The sequence below is a fragment of the Notamacropus eugenii genome, chromosome 6 (assembly GCF_028372415.1).
Source record: "Notamacropus eugenii isolate mMacEug1 chromosome 6, mMacEug1.pri_v2, whole genome shotgun sequence".
NCBI classification, from domain to species: Eukaryota; Metazoa; Chordata; class Mammalia; order Diprotodontia; family Macropodidae; genus Notamacropus; species Notamacropus eugenii.
Genome location: NC_092877.1, coordinates 299,321,403 through 299,345,944, shown reverse-complemented (window position 1 = coordinate 299,345,944; position 24,542 = coordinate 299,321,403). Strand labels below are relative to the sequence as shown.

General features: G+C 35.2%; 1 protein-coding gene across 6 annotated transcripts in view; it reads right to left on the bottom strand.

Moving 5' to 3' along the window:
• Positions 1-24,542, bottom strand: part of NBEAL1 (neurobeachin like 1) — a 183,174-nt gene that overhangs the window by 127,639 nt on the left and 30,993 nt on the right. For all 6 annotated transcript variants that reach the window (XM_072617327.1, XM_072617329.1, XM_072617330.1 and 3 more), the window contains exons 3-7: positions 19,328-19,419; positions 14,166-14,327; positions 10,171-10,252; positions 9,440-9,567; positions 6,167-6,249 (exon numbers count right to left, since the gene is read on the bottom strand). In XM_072617327.1, coding sequence (XP_072473428.1) covers positions 6,167-6,249; positions 9,440-9,567; positions 10,171-10,252; positions 14,166-14,327; positions 19,328-19,419 — 547 coding nt within the window. The remainder of the gene's footprint in view (positions 1-6,166; positions 6,250-9,439; positions 9,568-10,170; positions 10,253-14,165; positions 14,328-19,327; positions 19,420-24,542) is intronic.

The following is a 24,542-nucleotide window of genomic DNA, read 5'->3' as shown; positions in this document are numbered from 1 at the left end:
CAGGGCCTGCCTACATCATCCAAGAGTAGACAAAAGAACTAAACATGAGCCACGTATAAAGTCCAAATCCAGTAACTGAGGCAAGAAGAGAGTGAACAAAAGAAAACTCCAAACATAATGAAGAAATTCCTTGGACTGAGAGAAACCCAAGTAATAAATCCAAAAGAATAGATCAAATCCCCAAGCAAACCTAGTCCACAAGGGCAAAAGTACCTGGAAGAAATGAAACAAGGTATACAAAATATAAGGATAAGACAAACGAAGGTTAGGGAGGAAAGGAAGACAAGGAGAATGAATAGTTTAAAATAAAGAGTAGAAAACCTTATACAAGAATTGAACTACCTGAAAATTGGGATTAACAAAACAGAAAACAATATTTTCATGAAACAGCAAAAATATTTTTTAAAAAAATCTAAAGATAAAAAAACAGAAGAAATAAGATATATGCTATCATAAACAAATCACCTAAATAAAAGGATAAGGAGATAAACTGAGAATCCTCAGACTACCTGAAAATCATAACCAAAAAACCCATGAATATCATATTTCAAGAAAGCATAAATGAAAAGTGTCCAAACCTATTTGAACCAAGAGGCAAAGTAATAATTTGGGGGAATTTGCCCCAAAGTTCCTGGAAAACTCCCAGGAATGTCACAGTCAAAATGGAAGGAAGGAAAGAAGGAAGGAAGGAAGGAAGGAAGGAAGGAAGGAAGGAAGGAAGGAAGGAAGGAAGGAAGGGAGGGAGGGAGGGAAGAAGGGAGGAAGGAAATGTCAAAAAGAAAGAATTCAAGTACCAAAGAATCACAATGAGGATCGCATAACATTTATCTATAAAGAAAAGGAGAATTTGGAAGACAATATTCCTAAAGGCAAAAGACAAGGTTTATAACCAAGAAAAACCTATCTAGCAAAACTAGTATAATCTTAAAGGGGGAAAAAGGATGATTAATGAAATAGAGAAATTCCAGGCATTACTAGTGAAAAACACAGAAGAAAACAAAAATTTTGAAAAACACTAAAGTCAAGAGAAAAAAACCGAATCATTTTGATGGGAATACAAATGATTAATTATTTACTTTCTAACAGGGAAAGAAAAAATAAGAGTACCCTAAGAAGCCACTAGGGTTCTAAATCATAGATTCAAGGTTCAAAGTTCAAGGGTCATGGAGTAAAGTAAGACAGAAAATATACATGAAAGTGATTTTATTCTATTTTTGCTGGTCATAGAAGAAGGCCTTGGAATGAAGTGGGAGGAAAAGGGGAATATACTAGGAAGTTAAGGGTATTTCTATCTCATATAAGATGGGATAAAGGACAACAAGAACAGGCAACCCATGAACCTCACTTTCATTTGAAGTGGACAAAAGAAGGTTGAAAACCCATGTACACATAAATTTAAAAACACAAAGAATGTGGTGTAGAAATATATTAAACTCCACAGGCAAATAGGAAAAGACAGGAAGAGCATAGGAAGCTTTAAAAAGGAGGGCAACTAAATAGTCTATAGTGCCATAAGGGGTGGAATATTAAAAGCAGAAAAGAAAAGAAGAGTAAAAACATGTGAATGGAGATTGGACAAGGGGAAGAGAAATGGAATGGAAACAAATCAATTACAGATCACCGGTATAAAGCAAACTCCTACTTTTCCTCACATTCTTCTTTGTAAAAAGGGTGCAGGGAAAGGAAAAAGTACAAAACAGAAACAGAGGTAAAGATGTAAAATTTACAATCACAACCATGAATAAGAATGAGATGAACTCATTCATACAATGGAAAAAGAGAGCAGAATGGTTTAGAAAGTAAAATCCACCAGCCCTGGAGTTGGGAGGACCCAAGGTCAAATCTGGCCTCCAACATTTACTAGCTGTGTGACTCTGGGCAAAGAAAGGAAGGAAGGGAGGAAATGAAGCAAAATTGATGATTTATATGCACTGAAAACTACAGCATCTAAAAGCTTAGAAGTTAACTGAATCCCAGAGAAAATAATAAAACTGTATCATGGTAAGGGAAACTCAATGTACCCCTTTCAAACCTAGACAAATCTAAGAGATAAACAATAAAGAAGTTAAGGACTTGAAAATAACTTTCATAAAATTAGAAATGATAGATCTCTGGTGGTTACTGAATTTGAACAGAAAAGAGTTTATACATTTCTCAGTGAGGCATGATACCTCTGTAATAACTGATTGTAGTTAAGGCATTAAAAACCTCACAAAAAATTTCACAGTTGCAGGAATACTACATTCATCTTTTACTAACCCAATGTAATAAAAAATTATATCTAATAAATAGCCTTTGAAGAAAGGACTAAAAATTAATCAGAGACTAAATAATTTAAAACTAAAGAATTGAAAGGTTACAGAATAAATATTAAAGAGTAATCTAGCAACAGATGTTTGAAAACATTTAGAAAAAGAAGTGCTGTTTACGAAGAGCCTGCAAGCCAGATTAATCTCATTTCCTTTTTTGAAAGAATTAATAACCTAGTAAATGAGGGGAATACTGTAGATGTATTTATCTAGATTTTAGCAAAACTATTAATAAAGTATCTTTCATACTATTCCTGTAGAGAAGATGGAGAAATGTGGATGAGATGATAATATAATCAGACAGATTCAAAACTGGTTAGGCTGCCAGACTCAAAGAGTAGTTGTTAATAGTTCAGTGTCAACGTAGAAGGAAGTCTCCAATGGAGTATGCCAGGGATTTGTGCTGAATTCTGTGCAGTTTAACATTTTTATCAATAATTTGGATAAGGTATCAATGATACATTCATCAAATTTGAAAATGACATAAAACTAGGAGTGATAGCTAATACTGGACACAAGAGTGAGAATGAAAAAGGATTATTACAGTAAGCATTCCTTCTGTGTATGGATTGGTATAAATGGACACCAAGGTCCCTTCCAACACTCAAATTGTGTGATTCTGTGAAAATTAATAGCTAGCTAAACTGATCAACTTTAATCTGGCAACTCCAGTGCTAAGAGCATAGGCTAAATATATAGTTTTAAAAGGGCCTATCTAAACAAACACCAATAACCACATTATATACAATGGCAAAAAGCTGGAAATTGCCTTGGTTAGAAAACTGGAAAATGACAGAATTTCTTATATAATATTTTAGACAGCTTGCAATACCACTGCTACAAACATAATGCCAAGAAATTAAGTAGCAGGTAACAAGAATATTAGAAGGAATCCTTACAGGAGATTTGTGGGAAATCATGAAAAAGAGGTGCAAAAAACATGAAGGTTTTGATGGGTTGCACTCTACACTGGTGTAGAGAGGACTCAAATCAATAAGGGATCCACTAAAGTTCTTAAGTAAATATTGATATAATAGCACCTTGCAACAACAAGAAAATAGTCTTCCCAAGTTGGCTAACTGCTTAATAAAAGCTCTGAGCAAATCTTACCTATTAAAACAAAAAAGTGGTTTTTATTCACTTTTACACTCTGCACTTAAGTATAAAATGTATATTATATTGTCATAATAGACTTGTTTACATATTACTCTGCAATTGTTCCTGTAGTTTACTATCTATGTCTTGAGTCCCTATCTGAATCATTATTTCCTAACTAGTAAGAAATGCTTGTCTTGAGCTTGTTCCCATGTTGGGGAATTCACTTTTCAAAGGCCTCAGGGGCTGAGGACAGGGATGGTGGGTAGGGAGGGAAAGAAAAAGAATTTAGTCCCCTCACGCTTCTTCTTATCTCCACCAGATTCACTGCTAAGTTTAAAAAAGAATTTAATAAATCAAAATTTTGCATGTGTATTTGACCTTCTTTTCTCTGATTCAGATGAAAATGAGGTTTACAAACATAGCTGACTCCCTCCTCACCTACCTCCATGTTTGCATAGTCTTCACCTCTCACACACTCCAATTACATGAATGTTATGTAAATTCTATTACCCTCCCCTCCTCTTTCTTCCCTGATGTTCCTTTTTCCTTCCTTTTTTATTTTCTTCCATAAGACTATCAAACTATAACAAAACTGTTCCTAGGTCTTATTTATTCCCCCATGACCCTAGAAGACTTCCAAGAGGGCATTAGGTTCTTAAAATGGAAACATTTCATGATCACATCTCTTCCCATTGCTCAGATGTGCCTACCTTTATATTTCAAAGTATCTTCTTGGTTTTAGTCTCTTCATCAGGAAATAATTATTGAATTTTTTATAGTTTCCCTTTGCCCTCTTGCTCTATTAGCAGCTTTCTTGGTAGTTTTTATTAAAATATTATATGTTTTATGAATGATGTTTCCAGTCAGCTCAATAACTCTTAGATTATCTGCCTGTAACCTTTTTTGCTTGTCCATTGTTTTTAATAGGAGATATTTTTTGTTTTCTGATAATTTTTCAATCTTTTAATTATAGTTTTTCATATTGTTTCATGGTGTCACTGATTTAATTTTCAAGGAGTCTGTTACTTGAGTAAGGTTTTATCCCTCTTATACTAAGTTGTTTATTATCCTTCTTATTCTTTCCTCTAGAGCTCTCATTTCATTTATATCATTTTTTCAATCAATGGTTTATCTCCTCCAAGAATTTCAGTGCCAAGTGCGTAGAGCTCTTTTAGGACTTTCTTTATGCATCATGTGGTATTATTTCCTGGGTTTTTACATTGAGTCTCTGACTCCATAAAATTTATCTTTGATATTTTCTCTTCACTGTTTTCTCTTTATTTTAATGTTTATTCTTTCTTCTAGCCATATCTTCTAGAACAAGGCCTTTTTTTAAGGCTAGGTTCTGTGTATTCCGGAAGGAATAGCAGAGTCCTCTTTGGAATTATCTGAAATCTAGCTAATAAGGGCTGTATTCAAGGACCTCTATAGCAGCTGGCTAGTGTGGGGGTGATCCAAGGCATATTCTCATCATTTCTCTCACAGTTCACAGCCAGAACACCACAGCTGTGGGTTTCAGCTATGCTTAGTTAGACCTTGGTCCAGGTTCCCATCTCCCTTCCCACAGGGACACAGCTTCAGGTTCTGTGTTTCCCTAGATTACCCTGGTGCCAGAAGTAGAAGGCTTCCTTCCATGAGTTGTACTCATGGCAAGGTTTTTCTGTATGGCTACATATAACTTGCAGGCTTCTGGCTATCTATTTTGTGCTGACCTGGGCTGGTCAAATGCACTTACTATAGTTTCTCCTTGACTTTCTCGATCATTTCTTAGTCAGTGTTGTTTTTTTTTTTTTAATCCCTGCAGGACTAATGAGAAAATTAGGCTGTTCTGTTTCCACTCATTCTACCATCTTGAGGAGTCTTTGACCCTAAGTACATGTTACTAGCTTTGAGGTCAATAATCTACCCACTATAAAATACTATCTCTCAAAGAAATGTAAATTAAAACAACTTCACATTACTATTACATAGCTCTTATACTACCAAAAGAAAAATCAATGTGCTGTGGACCCAGCATTGAAGAAGAGAAGCAGAAAAAGGCAAAATTATTCACTGCTGATGACACTGTATATAGATACAATATTACCAGAGATCAATACACATCATTATATACTAAGAGTTACACAGCTGTTCAAACCTTTCGGCCAGTTATTACACTTAAGGGAACATGCACCAGTAAAGAAATCTAAAGTACACAATCACTTACTATTTGAAGAATAAAACAAATATAACTCTACAAAGAATTTAAGATTTGGATCAACTAGTAGTATCATCTTACTTCACAGATGAGGAATCTAAAGCTGAGAGGTTAAATGAGTCATTCAAAGTCACAAAGGTACTAAAGGGCTAAGCTGAGAATAATCTGGCTCCTTATCCTTTTCTTAAACCATGCTATATTTCACAAGATTTATCATGATTTTCAATAGTCCTTCAAAATACATGTTCTCATAAATCTCCAAAGTTTAATTTTTCAGTTAAAAAAATATAAAACTCAAAAATATACTGGGCTGCCAAAGTTTTATTTAGCTTTCTACTTAGTATGAAAATTACACAAGTAAGAAAGAATAGTTTATAAAATGGACAACATGAGATACAACGAAAGAATTAAGCATTCTACCAAGGAAGCATTATACACAGTACACACTTAATAAATGTTTGTTTGTTGTGTCACACAATCTTCACCTTGTAAATTTAACAACTATAGCAAAATATGCACCAGCAGAAAACTCTGACTCTAATAAACCAAAAGTGTTACTTACGGTAAAAGAAAGGAATGAACTCCACTGTGAGAGAGGCTGGTTTGTATTTCTGTCTGCTCTTTTCCACAGTACTGAGGCTTTTCCTGTATTTAAACAAATTTTTTAAAAATACCACATGAAGAACAACTAGAGGACACACAAACATACAACAAGATATATTTCTGAATAAATCAAAAGGACGATGAAAGCTTAAAATACATACTATGGGTTGTTTTTTAGATTTTGAACAATAAATCAATATGATGAGCTTTGTCTGGAAAAGGATTTGTACCTATACCAAAATATCAATAAATATTTTACTACTCTGAAAGAATTTAACAATTGCAAAGCATCTTTTATTCACAAAAGCAAGCTTCTGTTCATTTACAAAAATAAGGCATCCAAAAGTTTGTTTTCAATTTGATACTGAGAAATGAACTTCACAATGGAAAATCTTACTCATAAAAAAATTAATTAGTGTTGTTATTCTAACAATTTAACTAAAAATTAGAAGTCCACATTACAATAATAATTTATTAATACCCTTAGGCTACTTGCCACCCTACAGCAAAATGACTTAGAAAACCACAAATTAATGTTTTGTTAAACTATATTTTAATTTATTTTGTCAAACATTTCCCAATTACACTTAAATCTGGTTTGGGCTGGAATTTTTTGGAAGTCTGCCCAAGGACTCTGACACCTCTAATTTGGAACATATACAGAAAATATAAGATCATCTACAGTCTCCTATGTATTTTAAGTCCAATTAGAGAATTGTAGAATAATTCTGTACAACCATTTGTGAAGTCCTATCTATTCTGGTATCAAGATTTCCTTTTGGTCTTATCATTTCAAACTCTGTCAACTGAGGAAAAAAAAGATCCTTTTAAAATAAATTCCTTTTAAGTTACCAGGTAACAAAGACAGTGAGAATTAAAAGATCTACAAGTATATACAGATTTGTAGTTAGAACCTCTGCATGTCTATTTATATAAATAATCAGATGATTAATAAATTTAATATTTTAATTTCTTTATAACATGTGTGCTACCAAAAACAATAATGAACATTCTCAGCTGATAAGCATAAAATGTACTTCTATAGCTTGTGACACATAATTCATTCTAAACTATTACATACAGCAAATGACATAAATGAATATTCCTTTAATTATAGTACTTAAAAGATAATCTAGCAACATAAACCAAAAAGGGATAGAAAAACAATTTCAAATACATCCTCAGATGTAATGAAGCAATATGAAAGGAAAAATTTGAACTGAAAATAATTTCAAATCCAAGCTCTAACATTTAGTACTGTGTGACCACAAACAAATTACTTATCCTCTAGGCATGTTTCCTTATCTGAAAATGAGGATAATATTTGCTTTACCAATGACGCAGAGCTTTTGCGAGGAAAATACTTTTGTAAACTTCTAAGTGCTGAGTAATTATTTATTAAATTCTTTCAAAGCTGGTACTGAACCTATTTAAGTTAATTTTTTTTTTTACCATCACCACAACTGTACATATTTAAGTGTTTAATAAATACTATTTTATGGCTATCTCAGTGCTAGGTTAAATAGCCATTGCTTAATAAATTGACAACATACTGTGAATTAATTGACCGATACTAGAAAAGGTCATACACCTTCTAGTTCTCTCTCAGCTTCCCAAAATCTTACTGAGTGGGAGGGAGGTTATTATTATATTATTAACTTTAATAACATCAAACTACACTCAAGATTCACTGAGGAAACAGGAAAAAGGGAAGAATTTCTAAAATTATTAGGAAAGACAAAACTACTACTAAATTGAAGCCAGTCTGAATGTTGCCTAAGTTTCACTTCAGCATAAGGATTACAATTTTAAAAGGCTCAAAATCTTATATTATTTCTTAAAGTTAAACAGGCATTATTTTCATTGTCCTGCTAATGCCTAAATTACTAGGAAAAAAGAAATGTTTCTATTCTTTCACTAAACTAAATTCTTGTAACTCTGCCCAGTTAACTTCATAATCTGATTAAAAAATAAACAAGGTTGAAAAGTTGCATAATTCTTTGAGTTACTCTCACCTAAACCACAAAGTTCTCAGCCCATGCTCTCATTCCATGACACCCAAATTGTCTTGTTTTCTATATTTCATTCACCTCTCCATCTTTAATCCTCCTTCACTCCTCTGTTTCAGAGATATAGCAGCACCCTCTCTTTCTACACAGCGTTTTAATCTTCCTTACTATTCATGGATTTACCTTTAATTACCCTTAATTGGATTTCAGTTTTTTCTCTCTCATTCCCAATCTGTTGTCATATTCCTATTTACCTCTTTTCTTTTCATCTGTGAGAAAATGTTCTCTTTCCTTCCAGTCTCTCAATTTCTCTGTCTCTTGGACTATTATATTAAACTGTCTCTTCTTAACTTTCCATGAAAAAACCTTCCTATGATGATCTATTTGAAAACTCTAAGCATTGTGTTTGGTTTAATGATGGTAAAATGTTGAGGGAAAAAAACTTAGACACCATTAAGAAACATCTGGCATAAACTGAAGTAGGAAAAATATACCCACCAGCTCAGAGATACAGTGAGGAAGGGTGAAGATGAAAGTGAATTTTTGTCTACATTTTAAGAGACTCTATTAAGAGTTTGTTGGTTACCATGAGGGCGAATGTGTGAAAGGACTAAGCACACTGAACAGCTGCCCAAGCATGGCCTTGGTAGAAGAGACAGACTAGAGAGGGAAGAAAATGCAAAGAAGTTTCTCATTTTGAGAGGTGACCAAAAGAAGTCCCAAGAGCCATGGAAAAACCCTGGAACAACCTCCCAGAAGTACAAAAGAAAGCAAACATGTAAGGGGAGACAGATAATTACTAAGCTTAACAATGGGAGCACCTAAGTGGAAGCCAGAAGTTTATTTTTCATAACTCTTACTCTAACTAAAAGAGGGACAATAGGTAGAGTTCAGAACTTGGAATAAGAAAGATGGGTTAAAGACACCCCTCCAACACTTCCTAGTTGTGTGACCATGGGCAAATCTTCTCTTTGTTTCAGGTGATTCTCTAAGACTCTAAATTAGAGACAGGTGAGGGGCTACATCATTATAAATTTAATCACCTTAAAATAGCTTCCTCTAACCATTTATTGTCTCCAACTTACACTGTGGCCCAAAATTTAGTCTGTAGAACTTGTATTTATAGTTTTCCAACTGTTTTCCCAGAGAATAGAAGGTATTACTACCATATTCTCAAGTTCAATGAAATAACACATTAGAATTTATAATACTATGTGACATACCCAGCAATTCTATGCCTCCAGTTTCGATATGGGTCATACAAACTCTCACAAAAAGCCAGCGCATGTCTTACAAATTCTTCAATAGAAGTCTGATCTGCCACATCTTTCTCTTTTGTTCTGCTTTTTAGCTAAGAAAAGATAAATACCAAAACTTTAATTTGATAAATATTATAAATTAAACATAGTTACATGGGCTTAGCTACAGAACACTCATAAAATTGTTCATTCATTGATTCAAATAAGCCTAATTTTCCAATATAAACAGAATATATTCCTATCAAGGTAAATTAGGATCATTTAATATCTATCTAAATGAACAGACTCCCCAAAACTGTGGATTTTCCATACACAGCATTTAAAGCAAATGGTCAAAATGTTAAAAATAAATAATAATATTAAAAAATACATTTAAAAAATTGGATACACGATAAATGAATCATTGGGTCAAGAATTCTATGGTATGTATTAATATGCCAGCTTTTCTCACAGTATTGCTTTTTGTAAAATTTAATTCTAATAAATTCTTTAATTCTAATAAATCATGTTAATAAATGCTTGTTTTACATACATACGTCTAAAAAATAATGGAGCTGCATATATACTCTCAAAATTCTTTTCAAAATTACTAAGCCTCTGAAAACATTTTACTCTATATAGTGTACTACAAAAGCAAATGCAAACAATCTATTTTCTCCTCTTACATTTTTAGGGGAATGTTAGTTGACACCTACTTGCTGAATATAGAGAGTTGTCATGGTGATAACATGATTAATGTAGGAACAAGTCCCAATTTCTTCCACATTAGACAGGTTTCTATAAGAAAATAAGAATTATAGTACTTTATATGGAAATATAAAAATAAAATACAAAAGCTGTACATGAACATTACACAAAAAGCAACTATCTAGTTTAATTTTTAAAAATTTAAACAACGTAAAAAAAATGAAACATGATTTCAACCAAGAAACTTAAAAATGAAGCTCTGAATAAAAATGGACCTTAAACAGTATTTGAAGCTTATTCCGTTACATTACAGGGTCATCCTGGCTTTATTCTCATTGAGTGATGTAACCATGACTCACTTTGCCATTTTACACCTCAGTTTCCTCATGTATAAAATAAGGGGACAGATAGGTTGTACAAGAAAACAAATTTGGAATTATATGAGAAAAGTCATTAAAACACTGACATGATTCAATCCCATAACAGCAGTACCAAGCATATACTCCAAAGAGATTTAAAAAAAGAGACTCATATACATAAAAATATTCATAGCAAAAAAACTGAAAACAAAATTTACTGGGGAATGGCCAAAGAAACTGTAGTACATGAATGTAATGGAATAGTTTTATATCCACAAGAAATGATAAATTCAGAAAAACAGGAAAATTTTGTACTAACATTCAGTAAAGGGAGCAAAACCAAGAGAACCATATCTATAGTGATTCCAATAATATAAATTTAAAAAAGTTAAAAGTCAGCTGAACTCAGACTGAATTCAATGACCAAATCTAGCCCCAGAGAACAGGTGATGAAACATAATTTTATTCACCTGATAGATGGGGAACTATGGGAGTGGAATGCTGCATACATTGTCAGAAACGTTTTGTATATCAGGAAACGGAGCAAGCATGACGTAAAAATGTAAAGGTATTAACAAAGCTTTTTAAAAAATAAAGCAAAATACTTGAACTAGAACATATGGAATGTTACTGTCAAATTCAATATTCCAGTATTCTGTAATGCAATTCTCTTGTGCTCCTTAACAAAACAGATTTTGAAGTTCCCTGAGAGAAGGTACTTCTACTCTTCTACTTCACATATTCTCTCTAGGCATCTAACAAAACACCTTATTACAACTTGGATTTTTCTATTTTCAGCAAGACTAATTCAGAAACAATCCAAAAGAAAATTAGACGCGATTACCTTAAAGCATTTAAGTTTTAAATTAAATATTATGAAAAACAATTCCACATCTCTAGAATTCCTATTTTACTTTACCATGTATTTGGCATTTACTAATTAACTTTTTAAAGTTATATAAGCTTATTTCAATTCATTCATTCAACATGCTTTTATTAAACACCTACCAGGTGCCAGACACTGGTAGGTACTGGAGATACGGACACATTAAAAAAACAAACAAACCGGAAAGCAATATATACACATAGAAACAAAAACAATAAACTCTAAGTAAATGGAAATTAATCAGAGGGAGCACTGGTAACCAGAATGGAGGAAAAGATAAAAAAAGGTTTTAAATAAAAGGGGTAGCACTTGAGGTGAACTGGTAGAAGTGAGGAAGGGAGAGCATTCCAGGAATGGATAAGACAGCTTCTGCAAATGACCTGAAGGGAAGAAATGGAACGCCCGTCACCAAAAAGGAATAAGAAATTAGTTTGGTCAGAAGGTAGAGTATGTGATACCATAATAAAACTGTAAAGGTAGTCTGGAATCAAATTGGGCACTTTAAAATTAAAAGCTTGAGTAAAAAGACTGTATTTTACCCTAGAAGCAATAGGGAACCACATAAGCAAAGAGGTGACATAGTTGGATCTATGCTTTAAAAATATCAGTGCGGCAAGACAAGTGGAAGATATATTAAATAGGGGAGAAACTCAAGGAAGAGGGACTAATTAGGAGTCCAGGGAAAAGAAGGGAAGGGCCTGAACTAGGAAGGAAGCCCAACTAAATTGTAAGATCTTTGGAGGGAGAGTTTACTACATCTTTTATTACTTTATAGCAACTAAAGCAGACATATGAAAGAATGCTCCAAATCACAATAGGAAAAATACAGATAAAAACAACCCTAAGACTGTCAACAAATTGAGACAGATGACAAAGATGGAACACTAATATATTGCCACTGAAGCTATGAATCTGTCCAACTGTTATAGAAAGCTGTTTGGAATTATTCAAAGGTGACTTGACCAAAGTTACAAAATTAAGTGTCTAAAGCAATATTAGAACTTAGTTCTTCCTGACTCCAAGTCCAACACTCTATCTATCCACTGTACCTCAAGCTTGGCCCCAAAGAAGAAATATAAACATCCTTGGTTTTTTTAAAGAGGAGTGAGACCACAGATGTGGAAGTCTACCTACATCTAACATCAGAATTTTTCTATATATGAGTTAGTTATACAGATCTATTTTTTCTTTCTTATTACAAGAGATGGCATTCTGGAAAGAGGTAGCTGAGATACAGTGAGAGATGTAAATGATGTTTAAAAAAAATACCAATAAAATTTATTTTTAAAAATTGAAGTCTAACATGATAACAATGAAACTGTGAGATCTCTTTCTTAAAATAATGTAGATACACATTATCACCCATCTTCATTATTATAATGACCTCTTTACAGGCCTGGTCACCTCCATATTATCCCTCATCCCACTCCAACTCAGTATGGCAATCATAATCACCTATTTTCTTCTTAGTTTTCATTTCACATGTAAGAACATGCATCTCAACTCTCTCGTTCTCTAAACTCTTTTCCCTTTCAGTCTTTCTCACTTTCATTTTCTAGCCTTCTGGTTTTTTATGTCAAGCTGTCTGTCAGTGAGGAAACGTTGATAATGTTTGTTTAAACCTATCCGTGTCAATTTATCATGTCATTACTCTGCTAAAAAAAATCTCCAATGGCTTTCTAATCACTTCTTTGCTTACATTCAAATTACTCTGCCGAGTTTAAGGCCCTCCACAACATATCCTACCTTTCCAACCTAATTTCTTATTTTCCCTTCTGCCCATTCTATCTTGCAGCTAAAATGGACAAGTCTCTGTCTCTTAGAAATGCACTAAGCTCTCAAATTGAAGTCTAAATGCGTTAAGTGCTTCACCCAAGATCTAAGTAGTAAATAACTCCTGGATTCAAGCCAAGGTCTTCTGACTCCAAATCTAGCATCTTTTCAGTCAGACCCTACTGTTGTCCTCCAAATCTAACTTGGCAAAAATCCCTCAGAAAATACACAGGGCATGGTTGGGCATAGTCAAACTCAACTGGAAACATTTTGCTGCCAGTCCTACATGGACTTAGAAAACCACAAGTTACTTTTATCTCTGTTGCATTGTATTCTTATTTATTGTTAAACATTTCCCAATTACATTTTAATCTGGTTCCAGTTTTATACATGAGCTTGACATGTACTTTAGTTTAAACAATGTGGGGAAGACTCAGATCATTAATTCCTTTTCCCCTGTTCTGTATACAATATTTCTAAGATTGCATTAGTGGTTTTGGCAGTCACGTTATACTGTTAATTCATACTAAGCATTCAACTACAGCTGGCAGGCAATTGTTGGGTAGTTTTCAAAAATTAACATTAGCAACTAGATTATAAAACTACTACAAAAGAACTACTACTTAGTTTAATTTTTTTAGACTCAAATCAACTAAAAATATACGATAAATGAATTATCATTTAGACAGTATTATCATGACAAATGGGTAGCTAAGTGGATAGACCACCATCCCTAGAGTCAGAAGACCTAAGTTCAAATCTGACCTCAGACACTTACTACCTATATGACTTTGGGCAAGTCACTTAACCCTATTTGTCTCAGTTTCCTCATCTGAAAAAATGAGCTGGAGAAGGAAATGGCAAACCATTCCATTATCTCTACAAAGAAAACCCCAATTAGGTCATGAAGATTTGGACATGAATGAAATAACCAAACAAATCAGGACAATAAGAGGTAACTGCATCATGCCTAAATGTCAGATACCTGCAAAGGATTATGAAGAACTTGACAAGGAGAATTGACAAAGCCTGTTGTTGCTCCTCTAATCCGTCTGCCATTTTTTGCACACACTGTAGTAGCTGGCTTCTGAGAACTTGAAGAATATTATCAGGAAGAAGAGATATCCCAGGAGGCACATCATCCACTCTGTAATGTAAGATGGGGAAAAAAAAAGATCTTCAAAGGTTAATGTGCAATCCATGAGGTTCCGGGCCAAGTCTTAGGTATTATATTTTCATAAATGGTTCTTCTTCCCAGGCATTATATTTTCACAAATGGTAGCTGCCACAAGATGATCCTGCATTAGAATAGCATGCAGACTGAGAGCAGACTTACTTCCCAAAAAGGGTAACTAAAAATGGGGAAACGTTGACATACTAATTCACGTCAAGCTGGTTTGTTTGTTTAAATACCTTAATCTAGACAACAAATTAGATAAGCACACTTTATGTATCCAAACAATAAAATAGGTCATATAAATGTAGAATTTTTAAAAAAAAATTTTAACTGTGGCCAACTCTTAATATTTTCCCTGTTTCAGTCTGCATTCGGTTTCAGTGCCCATTTTAGAGTAAAGATGTTAAAGCCTTCACCATCACCTTTCTTCTGCTTCTCCTCCTTACAAACCTGAAAAGGCCCTCAAATGCTTCTTAATTTTTGATCTTTATATATTGTTGGGGGTGTAAGCTCAGTTCCATGTGGACAGTCTCAGGCGGGTAAAGGTGAGAGCTTCTAAACCTTAGAGTTCTCATGAGGCCCCCCAGGAAACAGCAGGGAATTGAGGAGTGAGATCTCGTGTATTTCCGCCTCTTCCCGTGAGAAGGTGATGGGAGAGAGCATCACCACCCTCGAGACTGGCCCGGATCTGGGCACACCTATTGTTATCTAACAGGCACGGTATTCAGGTGCAAACGATACAGCAGGAGAGCTTAAGTAGGGTCAGGAAAGCCTGAAGGCACTCTTAGCGCTGAGGGGCCCTTACAGGACAGAAGGACCCTCTTCCTTCTCTCTTCTCTTCTCTCTCCCCTCTCTCCCCACTTCCACTTCTGCTTTCATTCTCTTACTGTAAGATCTTTGCCTCATTGGGAGATTTCTCTCTCTCTCCTAAGGAAGAGTTCCCCCTGCACATGTAACCAAGACCCTGAATAAAGCCTAACCCTTGTTCAACTCCAGAAAGTCTCTTCTCTCATACGTTTATCCGGTTTGGCCAGCCGAAGACCTGCGATAGGTAAGGTAAGACTTGGGTAGCCCAGGCCTCTAGGCCTGGCAATATATGCTCTTAGTCATCTTTCTCTAAAGGTTCTAAATACCCTTTTCAGGGCAGACATGAAGCCACTGTGCCTACCCAAGATATTAAAGGCTCTCTCATTCAGAACTTCTCTTCTCATTCTGACAGAAAAACTGGTTATTTTTTAAAGTAATAAGCTTTTATTTCTGTTTTATTTAAATTTAAATTTAAAACAAAACAGAGGTCTAAAACCATAAAACATCTTTAAATTGCTATTTTCCGTGGAATAAATTAGCACTTCAGAATATAAACCAAGTACAGGTTACTATTAGTAGGTTACTAACTCATAATGACCTCTGAAATGTCTGAATTAAGGATACTATGAAAGGCAATGTGATGTAATGGATAGAAAACTGTGTTCAGTAGAGAAAACGTAGATTCGGGGGCAGAGCCAAGATGGCAGAGTAGAAAGACACACATATGCTGGCTCTCCCCACACAGCCCATAAAACACCTGTAGAGTGGGACTCTCAACAAATTCTGGAGCAGCAGAAGTGGAGAACAAGAGAGTGGAGGACATTTCCAGCCTAGGGTGACCTGAAAGACCTATGGGAAACGTCTGTAGCACTGGATGCATGTGGAGCAGAGCCCAGTATGTGTGCTCAGGGGGCGGAATCTCCAGTCACAGTAGGAGAGGTTCACAGATCCCTCAACTCACAGGTGCCAAAGGTCAGTGACAGGGTTTTTTCAGATGGCCAGGAAGGAAGAAAGGCCTTCCCATAGCTTCGGCCTCAGGCAGTGGCCACAGAGGCCACATCGTGCAGGCAGCAGCAGTCTTACCTCAGCTCTGTGTAGAGGCCCTGCAGCAGCTGATCTTTTATCTCACACTGAATGGCAGCCCTGCCCATGCAGCTTATCTAAATCTCAGCCCCCAGTGCTGGCTTGGTGGAACTGGAGGCCAGGTAGCTGTGGAGAGGAAATTGCTAAGATTCTGGGCACAAAAATCTCTGTCTGTTCCCAGACCAGTGTGCACATTTGATTGTGCCACTTGGGAGGAACCGAGAACTTACAGGTCCCCAGAGTATATCCTACTCTTGACAAAGGACCCCAAAATCAAGTAGCTGGTTGGGAAAATGCCCAAAAAAGGGAAAAAATACAAGACCATAGAAGGTTACTTTCTTGGTGAACAGATATCTTCTCCCATCCTTTCAGATGAGGAAGAACAATGCTTACCATCAGGGAAAGACATAAAAGTCAAGGCTTCTGTATCCCAAATATCCAAAATAAATATTCAATGGGCTCAGGTCATGGAAGAGCTCAAAAAGGATTTTGAAAATCAAGTAAGAGAGGTGGAGGAAAAATTGGGAAGAGAAATGAGAGAGATGCAAGAAAAGCATGAAAAACGGGTCAACACCTTGCTAAAGAAGACCCAAAAAAATGCTGAAGAAAATAACACCTTGAAAAATAGGCTAACTCAATTGGCAAAAGAGGTTCAAAAAGCCAATGAGGAGAAGAATGCTTTCAAAAGCAGAATTAGCCAAATGGAAAAGGAGGTTCAAAAGCTCACTGAAGAAAATAGTTCTTTCAAAATTAGAATGGAACAGATGGAGACTAATGACTTTATGAGAAACCAAGAAATCACAAAACAAAACCAAAAGAATGAAAAAATGGAAGATAATGTAAAATATCTCATGGGAAAAACAACTGACCTGGAAAACAGATCCAGGAGAGACAATTTAAAAATTAGGGGACTACCTGAAAGCCATGATCAAAAAAAAAGCCTAGACATCATCTTGCATGAAATTATCAAGGAAAACTACCCTGATATTCTAGAACCAGAGGGCAAAATAAATATTGAAAGAATCCACAGATCACCTCCTGAAAGAGATTCAAAAAAGAGAAACTCCTAGGAACATTGTGGCCAAATTCCAGAGTTCCCAGGTCAAGGAGAAAATATTGCAAGCAGCTAGAAAGAAACAATTCAAGTATTGTGGAAATACAAAGTAGAAAAACAACAAAGGTCCACAGCCTCAAAAAATTAAAAGGATTTGGGTCAAAGTCAAAAGACTTGGATTAAATCAATACCAAACCACAAATGTCTTTTAATAAGTCTCAGCCTGTGCCTCCCTTACTACAGTCTACCTAAGCTAAAATACCAAGAAATCTACTGCAACTGGATCACACTGACATAAAGCAAATTTTTACCTTTAAAAAATTATAGTAAGATATTAAGTATTGTTTTTCTTACATCCACTGGATGATTATTAACTACCTCCACAAAAATTTGAGGCACTGGATTTCAGAAAAACCTGAAAAGATTTACGTGAACTTATGCTGAGTTAAGTGAAAAGAACCAGGAGAACATTGAAAACAATAACAGAAACACTGTTCAATGACCAATTTTGATAGACTTAGCTCTTCTCAGCAATACAATGACCTAAGACAATTCCAAAAGATTCATGATGAAAAACGCTATCCACATCCAGAGAAAGAATTATGGAATCTAAATGCAGACTGAAGCATACTATTTTTTCTTTTTTTGTTTTTTTCTTGCTCATGATTTTTCCCTTTTGTTCTGATTCTTCTTTCACAACATGACTAATGTAGAAATATGTTTAATATGATTGTACATGTACAGCCTATATCAAACTGCATGCCATCTTGGGGAGGAGGAATGGAAGGCAAAAAAAATCTGGAACTAGAAATCTTATAAAAGTGACTGCTAAAAACTATCTTTACATGTAATTGGAAAAAATAAAGTACTATCAAGTGGGAAAAAAAATTTTAAAAATCAGAGGAGCTATATCATTACTCTCATAACTATTTTTGTGTATAGACATATGCATGTGTGTGTAAATATGATATAACTAATTTTTGTTGAAGATCTTCCACTATAAGTAATAAGACATTTGTTTCCAAGATGAGAAAAAGTACGTAAAGTCTATATACAACTATGTAAATGTAAGGACCCTGTCAAATCAGATTATCCAAAGTTTTATGAATACTATAAAAAAGTTAAAAGTATATATGTGTATAATATGATTTTTTTCTACAGTTTGGCAATATTTGGAATTGCTGCTTTGAATTCTTTAATTTCTATCCCACTTGTTATATGATGAGGCTTCAAATTTTTATGAATCTCTGCTATAAGGCTACTGAGTTATGACAGAAAAATTCAACTAACATCAAAATTATAAATATTTTTAATCTAATACATGAAAAGAGTAAATCCAAGCCAAAATAATATATAAAAACATGTACAATTTCTCAAGAGGTATTTTCCTATAAATACTACCAAAAGCAGTTATTAAGTAGCAACATCCCAAATACTCTATCCTTATTAATAAAGTATGAGTAATTTTCTTTATTTATACCTATTTAAGCCCTTTTCTATTTGCAGATAATCTTCATTTTACCCAGTAGACACATTCTAGCAAAGCTGGCTATAAAAAAATGCTATATGCTATTATTTCAATTATGAATAACAGGGGGGAAAATCTCCCAATAGATTTCAGTTGACAATGACTAGGTAGGCAATTGCTATAATGCATAAAAGTCTTGCATCTTCACTTCAGAATTTTGTAGCATTTTTTCAGCTTCAAATTTCAGGTATTCTCAATCCTCTGCTCCATGAACTAAAATGCCAGAGTTTCTGCCATGATTTGTGATTCTCTGACTCCATTCAGAGTTTACAGTTTTTGCTCCTTGCATTTTGGTTGTGTTATTTACAATATTTAATTTAACAACATTATACAACATTTGCTCTAATATATTTATCAACTATAGACATATTGTTACTAACTAAAATAATCTTTAATTAGGTGGGAATGAAAACATTTTTAAAATAAGGGGATTATTTCTAAAGACAGGATTCTGATACCCAGTTAGATTCCTCCTTAATACCTCATATTTCTACATACCGAGTAGGCAGCTTTTCAAAGTCCACATCTAAGAATTGCTCATAGCTAGAAACAAAACTCTCCAACCATAGCTTCAGGTAGTCTGGGTCTTTCTGAAAAAGGAAAATTATCATGTTAAGGATGCTTTTTAAAGAAATAACATAGTTAAACTCTAATTTATGCTACCATCTCTAAAATCCTTTCAAGCACTATCTCCTTCATTTTACAGTTTAGGTAACTGATATCCAAAGTATGATTCAATTTTAAAAAGCAGAATGTGCAATTCATTACTAAGATTTAGACATATGAGTTTTGAACTTTTATTTTTCAGTTATCAAGTATTTTCTCTCCTTCCCACATTCTTCCCAACCAAGTGAGTAAGAGAAAGAGAAAGGAGGGGTGGAGTAAGGAGAACCCTTGCAATATGTATAAACAAGCCTCCCAAAAAAACCCATAATGGCCATGTCTAAAAATATATGACTCCTTCTGCATCTTGAGTATATCACTTCTCGGTCAGGAGGTGTTTAGCAAGCTTCATTGGCACTCCAGAATCATATCTGGAGTCATAATCTAGAGTCATTGTGTTATCAGTATCAAATCTTTCAAAGTTGTTTTTCATTACAATGTTGTTCTTATTGTATAAATTGTTCTCCTGATTCTATTCACACTACTATGCATGACAAATAGTGTCAGGGTTCTCTGAAACTGTCCCTTTCAATATTTCTTATAACACAACAATATTCCATTACAATCATATACTAGAATTTGTTCAGCCACTGCCCAATTGATGGGTAGCCCAATAGTTTCAAATTCTACAAAATACAAAGTACAAAAATAACTACTATACATATTTTTGGACATAAAAGTCGCTTTCCACTTTCTTTACAGAATTTTTTGAATGATTTATAATTATAATCTAAAGTAATGTTACTATCCCTCTCCATGCAGAGTTTGAATAAGTTAAAAATTCTTACCACTATAAGTGATGGTGCCAAATCAATCTTATATATGAGTTATTAAAATCTATGCCTGTGTAAAACAACTCCAAAGTTTATTGTATTAAATTATAGATGAGTTATAGTCTGTGATGGTGGAGAAAATTCCTACAATGACAAAATCAAAGACCCCTAACAAACTGACATATTGACAAAAAAAAAAAAAACAAACTTATCACCAACTGAATTGTTGGGTGATAAGCATGCATATACCCAATCACTTGGTAGTCTATATCATCTAAAGAAAGTAATAGGCTAGAATCATCCAGTTTACATTTTGGTTTCTTTTAGAGATAGGAACTAATAGTTTTTGAACTCTGCTACCTGAATAACTCAAAAATAAAATGCCAATTAAGAAGGGCCAGCAGTCAAGCAGCGATGTAATACAAAATTCTAGACCATATTAAAGTCCATAGCGCCCAAGTAGCAAGACTCAACTTGGTCTAATTTCAATTCCCAAAAGTTATCAGAATTCTCATACAGTTGCTCTATCATATAACTAGGATGAAAGTATGGGGAGATGGGGAAAGGGTAATGGAAAAAGAAGTATTTAATATTGATTTATTCAGTATATTTATAATTAAGTAGTCAAATATTCATCCAAATTCAAGAGCCAGAGACACTAATTTTTAGTTTTGTAATTCTTTTATGCTGCACTAAAGACAGTATGATGTTACATAATAGTGTTTTAGAGAATTCGTAAGATCTAATAACCTTGAAAACAGAACCAGTGGCTTCCTATTGGCTCTAAAATGAGATATAAGCTCTTCTGCTTCATATCTGAAGCCTTTCACAATTTGCCTCTAGACTCTGAGTTCAAACTCTACTTTAGCAGCTTAGTAGTTGTGGGACTCTGGGCAAATCATTTAACCTCTTGTCAATTTCCTCAATTGTGAAATGGGGTTAATAACACATATTTCCCAAGGTTGATTCAAGGATCATAAAAAATAATATTTGTGTAACACTTATCACAGCACCTGGCATATAACAGGTACCCAATAAATGTTGATTGGTTGACTGATACTATGGAAAGGATAGGACAAAAAATGTGCCAAGAAATCTTTCAGCTCAAGAAATCTCAAAGCAGACTTGGAGTTTCATAGCAACGTAAGGGCATTAAAAAAAAAATTTCCCAATGGTCTTCTAAGGCAAAATGCCTTCCACATTCAGAGAAAGAACTATGGAATTAAAAAAAAAAAGGAAATCTCAAAGCATAAAAATGCCACTAACTACATTAATATAAATAATTACAAAAAAATTAAAATATTTTACAATTTGTATAAAGACTATGATATGCCCAAATAAATACCCATAAAAATGATGGGATATGCAAAGGGAAAAATTAGAATCAAAGAACAGCACTTCATTCAAATGCCTCATTTTAAGACCTGAGAAATCATGTAACATCGTGCCACAAATACAAATAGTACAGGAAAGCAATTTGGAATTATGCCCCAAAAGCTATTAAGTATGCATACCATTTAATTCAGTAACCTATCCCTAAGGAATCAAAGAAAGAGGGGAAAAGTCCCTGTATACAAAAATATTTACAGCAACATTTCATGGTGGCAAAGAATTGGAAACTGAGGAGGTGCCTATCAATTGGGAAATAACTGGACAAGTTACAGTAAATGAAGATGATGGAATACTATTGTCTAAGACATGATAAAGGGGACAGTTGCAGAAAAATCCAGGAAAACGTATGAATTGATGCAAAGTGAAGTGAGTAAAATCAGAAAAATAATTTATACAAACAATTTATACAAAACAATATTGTAAAGATTAAAGAAAACTTTCAGAGATCAAAACAATGACCTATCACAAATTCAAAGAAATCATGATGAAACATGCTAATCACTTCTAAATAGAGAAGTGAGGGACTCAGTGTGCAATTGAAGTATATTCTCCTTTCCACCCCCTTTTTTGGAGGGGAGAGGGAACAAAGCTAAGTCAGGAATTTGTTTTGCGTGACTATACATATTTATAATGGGTTTTTCTTTCCTTGCCTTTTCAAAGGGTGGAAGGGATGGTGGGGAAGAGAATTCAGAACTGAAAATAAAATTGAATTTTTAAAAAACACAAGTAGCAGCAATAATATGGATAAAGGAACATGCATTACTTCTATCCGACTGTTATTAACAATGTCGAAATTAAACTCCTTGAGAGCAAAGAATATTTCATTTATCTTTGTCTTAATAAATGCTTGTTGAATTGAACTGAATTTTTCTCCAATTGCTTTTCTAGTCAAACCAACAGCACATAAAAATATTTCAGGACTCAGAGTAGCCATTTCAGAAATTACTTTTAGCTGGCAAAAAAGCATCTGCCAGATAATATAAAAATTATAATTAAAATATCAATCTGTTCTGTCCTATATTTCTTTATATATTCCACAATATAGGTCATTTACTAAATAAAAGATGATATTTCATCACTTAAGCCTCTTCAGTCTTTTAAGCTCTTTTTCATGCATTAGGTATAATAAAAAAAAAGTAAATAAGTAAATGGCAGTGATAAGTGGGTCACAGTGGAATTAGGAAAAGGAATGCAGAATTCCCCAGTGGATAAAAGGTCAAAGAGTAAGAACAAAGAGTTCTCAAAAGAATTTCAAACTATTAACAACCATATGAAATACTGCTCCAAATCAAATCACTAATAGTAAGAGAAGGGCAAATCAAAATAACTCAGATTGCACCTCACTAAGCAAACCAGCAAAGATGACAAGAGATAGAAATAGTCAATGCTGGGCTTGCAACAAGACAGACACACTAATAGACTGTTGGTGTAACTGTGAATTTTTAGGTTCAACCAATTTGGAAAGGAATTTGGATGACGTTTAAAAAGTGACTCAAGTGATCATACTCTGATGCAGAGATTCCACTACTAGGCATATACCACAAAGAGGTCAAAGACAAAAATAAAGGTCCATTACATGTCAATGTAAAAAGATAGAAGCACTCTTTGTGGCAATAAAGAATTAGGTGCCCATCATTTTCAGAAATGTGAAACAAACTGTGGCACATAAATATAACAGAATATATAAAACTGGGCTATATGAACTAATGAATATTAAAAATTCAGAGGAAATATTGGGACTAATACAAAGTTAAGTAAGCAGAACCAGAAAACTATGCTACACAACGAATACAATAATGTAAATGGAAAGAAAAACAAAAAAGAAAGAAATGGGGAGCCAAGATGGCGGAGTAGAAAGACGCACATACACATAGCTCCAAAACCACAACCCACAGAACGGCTACAGGGGAGCAACTCACGGCGAATTCTGCACCCAGAGGCCACGGAATATTGGAGCGAGGGAAATTTCTGTTCCGGAGAGACCTGCAAACCTCTCGCGGGGGGCCCTTCGCTCTGCGGACTGGGAGCCAGGACTGGGAGCTGAGGGCAGCCCTGCACCGGCCGCGGCACCGGGAGGAAAAGATCCAAGCGGGCTTCAGGGACGGGATGTCCAGCGGCCACGTGGGTCCCTCCACCCACAGAGGGACCTGCAAACCTCTCACAAAAGGTCCGTCACGCTGCAGACCCAGAGCCCAGCCCAGCCCAGACCTGCTGCGGCCACAGCACCAAGAGAAACAGACCCGAGCAGGCTTCAGGGACAGGATCTCCAGTGGCCGCACAAGTCCCTCCGCCCACAGGTGAGGGGGGTCGGTGAGAGAGTCTCTTTGGCGGGTTGAGAGGGGAGTGGGGTGCCCCCATGATTCGGCACCCCCCCCCCGGCCTTTCCCCCCCCCCCCCCACCCCCCCCCCCCCGGGAGATAGAAGCTGAGAGGTGGCTGCAGACAGGGGCTGCCCAAGCAGGCGGGAGCCTGGATCCATTGTGGAAGGTCTGTGCATAAACCCCCTGAGGGAACTGAGCCTGAGAGGTGGCCCTGCCCTGACCTGACCACCTGAACTTAATTCTCACACTGAATAGCAGCCCTGCCCCCACCAAAAGCCCTAAGGCTGGAAGCAGCATTTGAATCTCAGACCCCAAACGCTGGCTGGGAGGACCAGGAGGTGAGGTGGGTGTGAGGAGAATATTCAGAGGTCAAGTCACTGGCTGGAAAAATGCCCAGAAAAGGAAAAAGAAATAAGACTATTGAAGGTTACTTTCTTGGAGAACAGACATTTCCTCCCTTCCTTTCTGATGAGGAAGAACAATGCTTACCATCAGGCAAAGACACAGAAATCAAGGATTCTGTGTCCCAGCCCACCCAATGGGCTCAGGCCATGGAAGAGCTCAA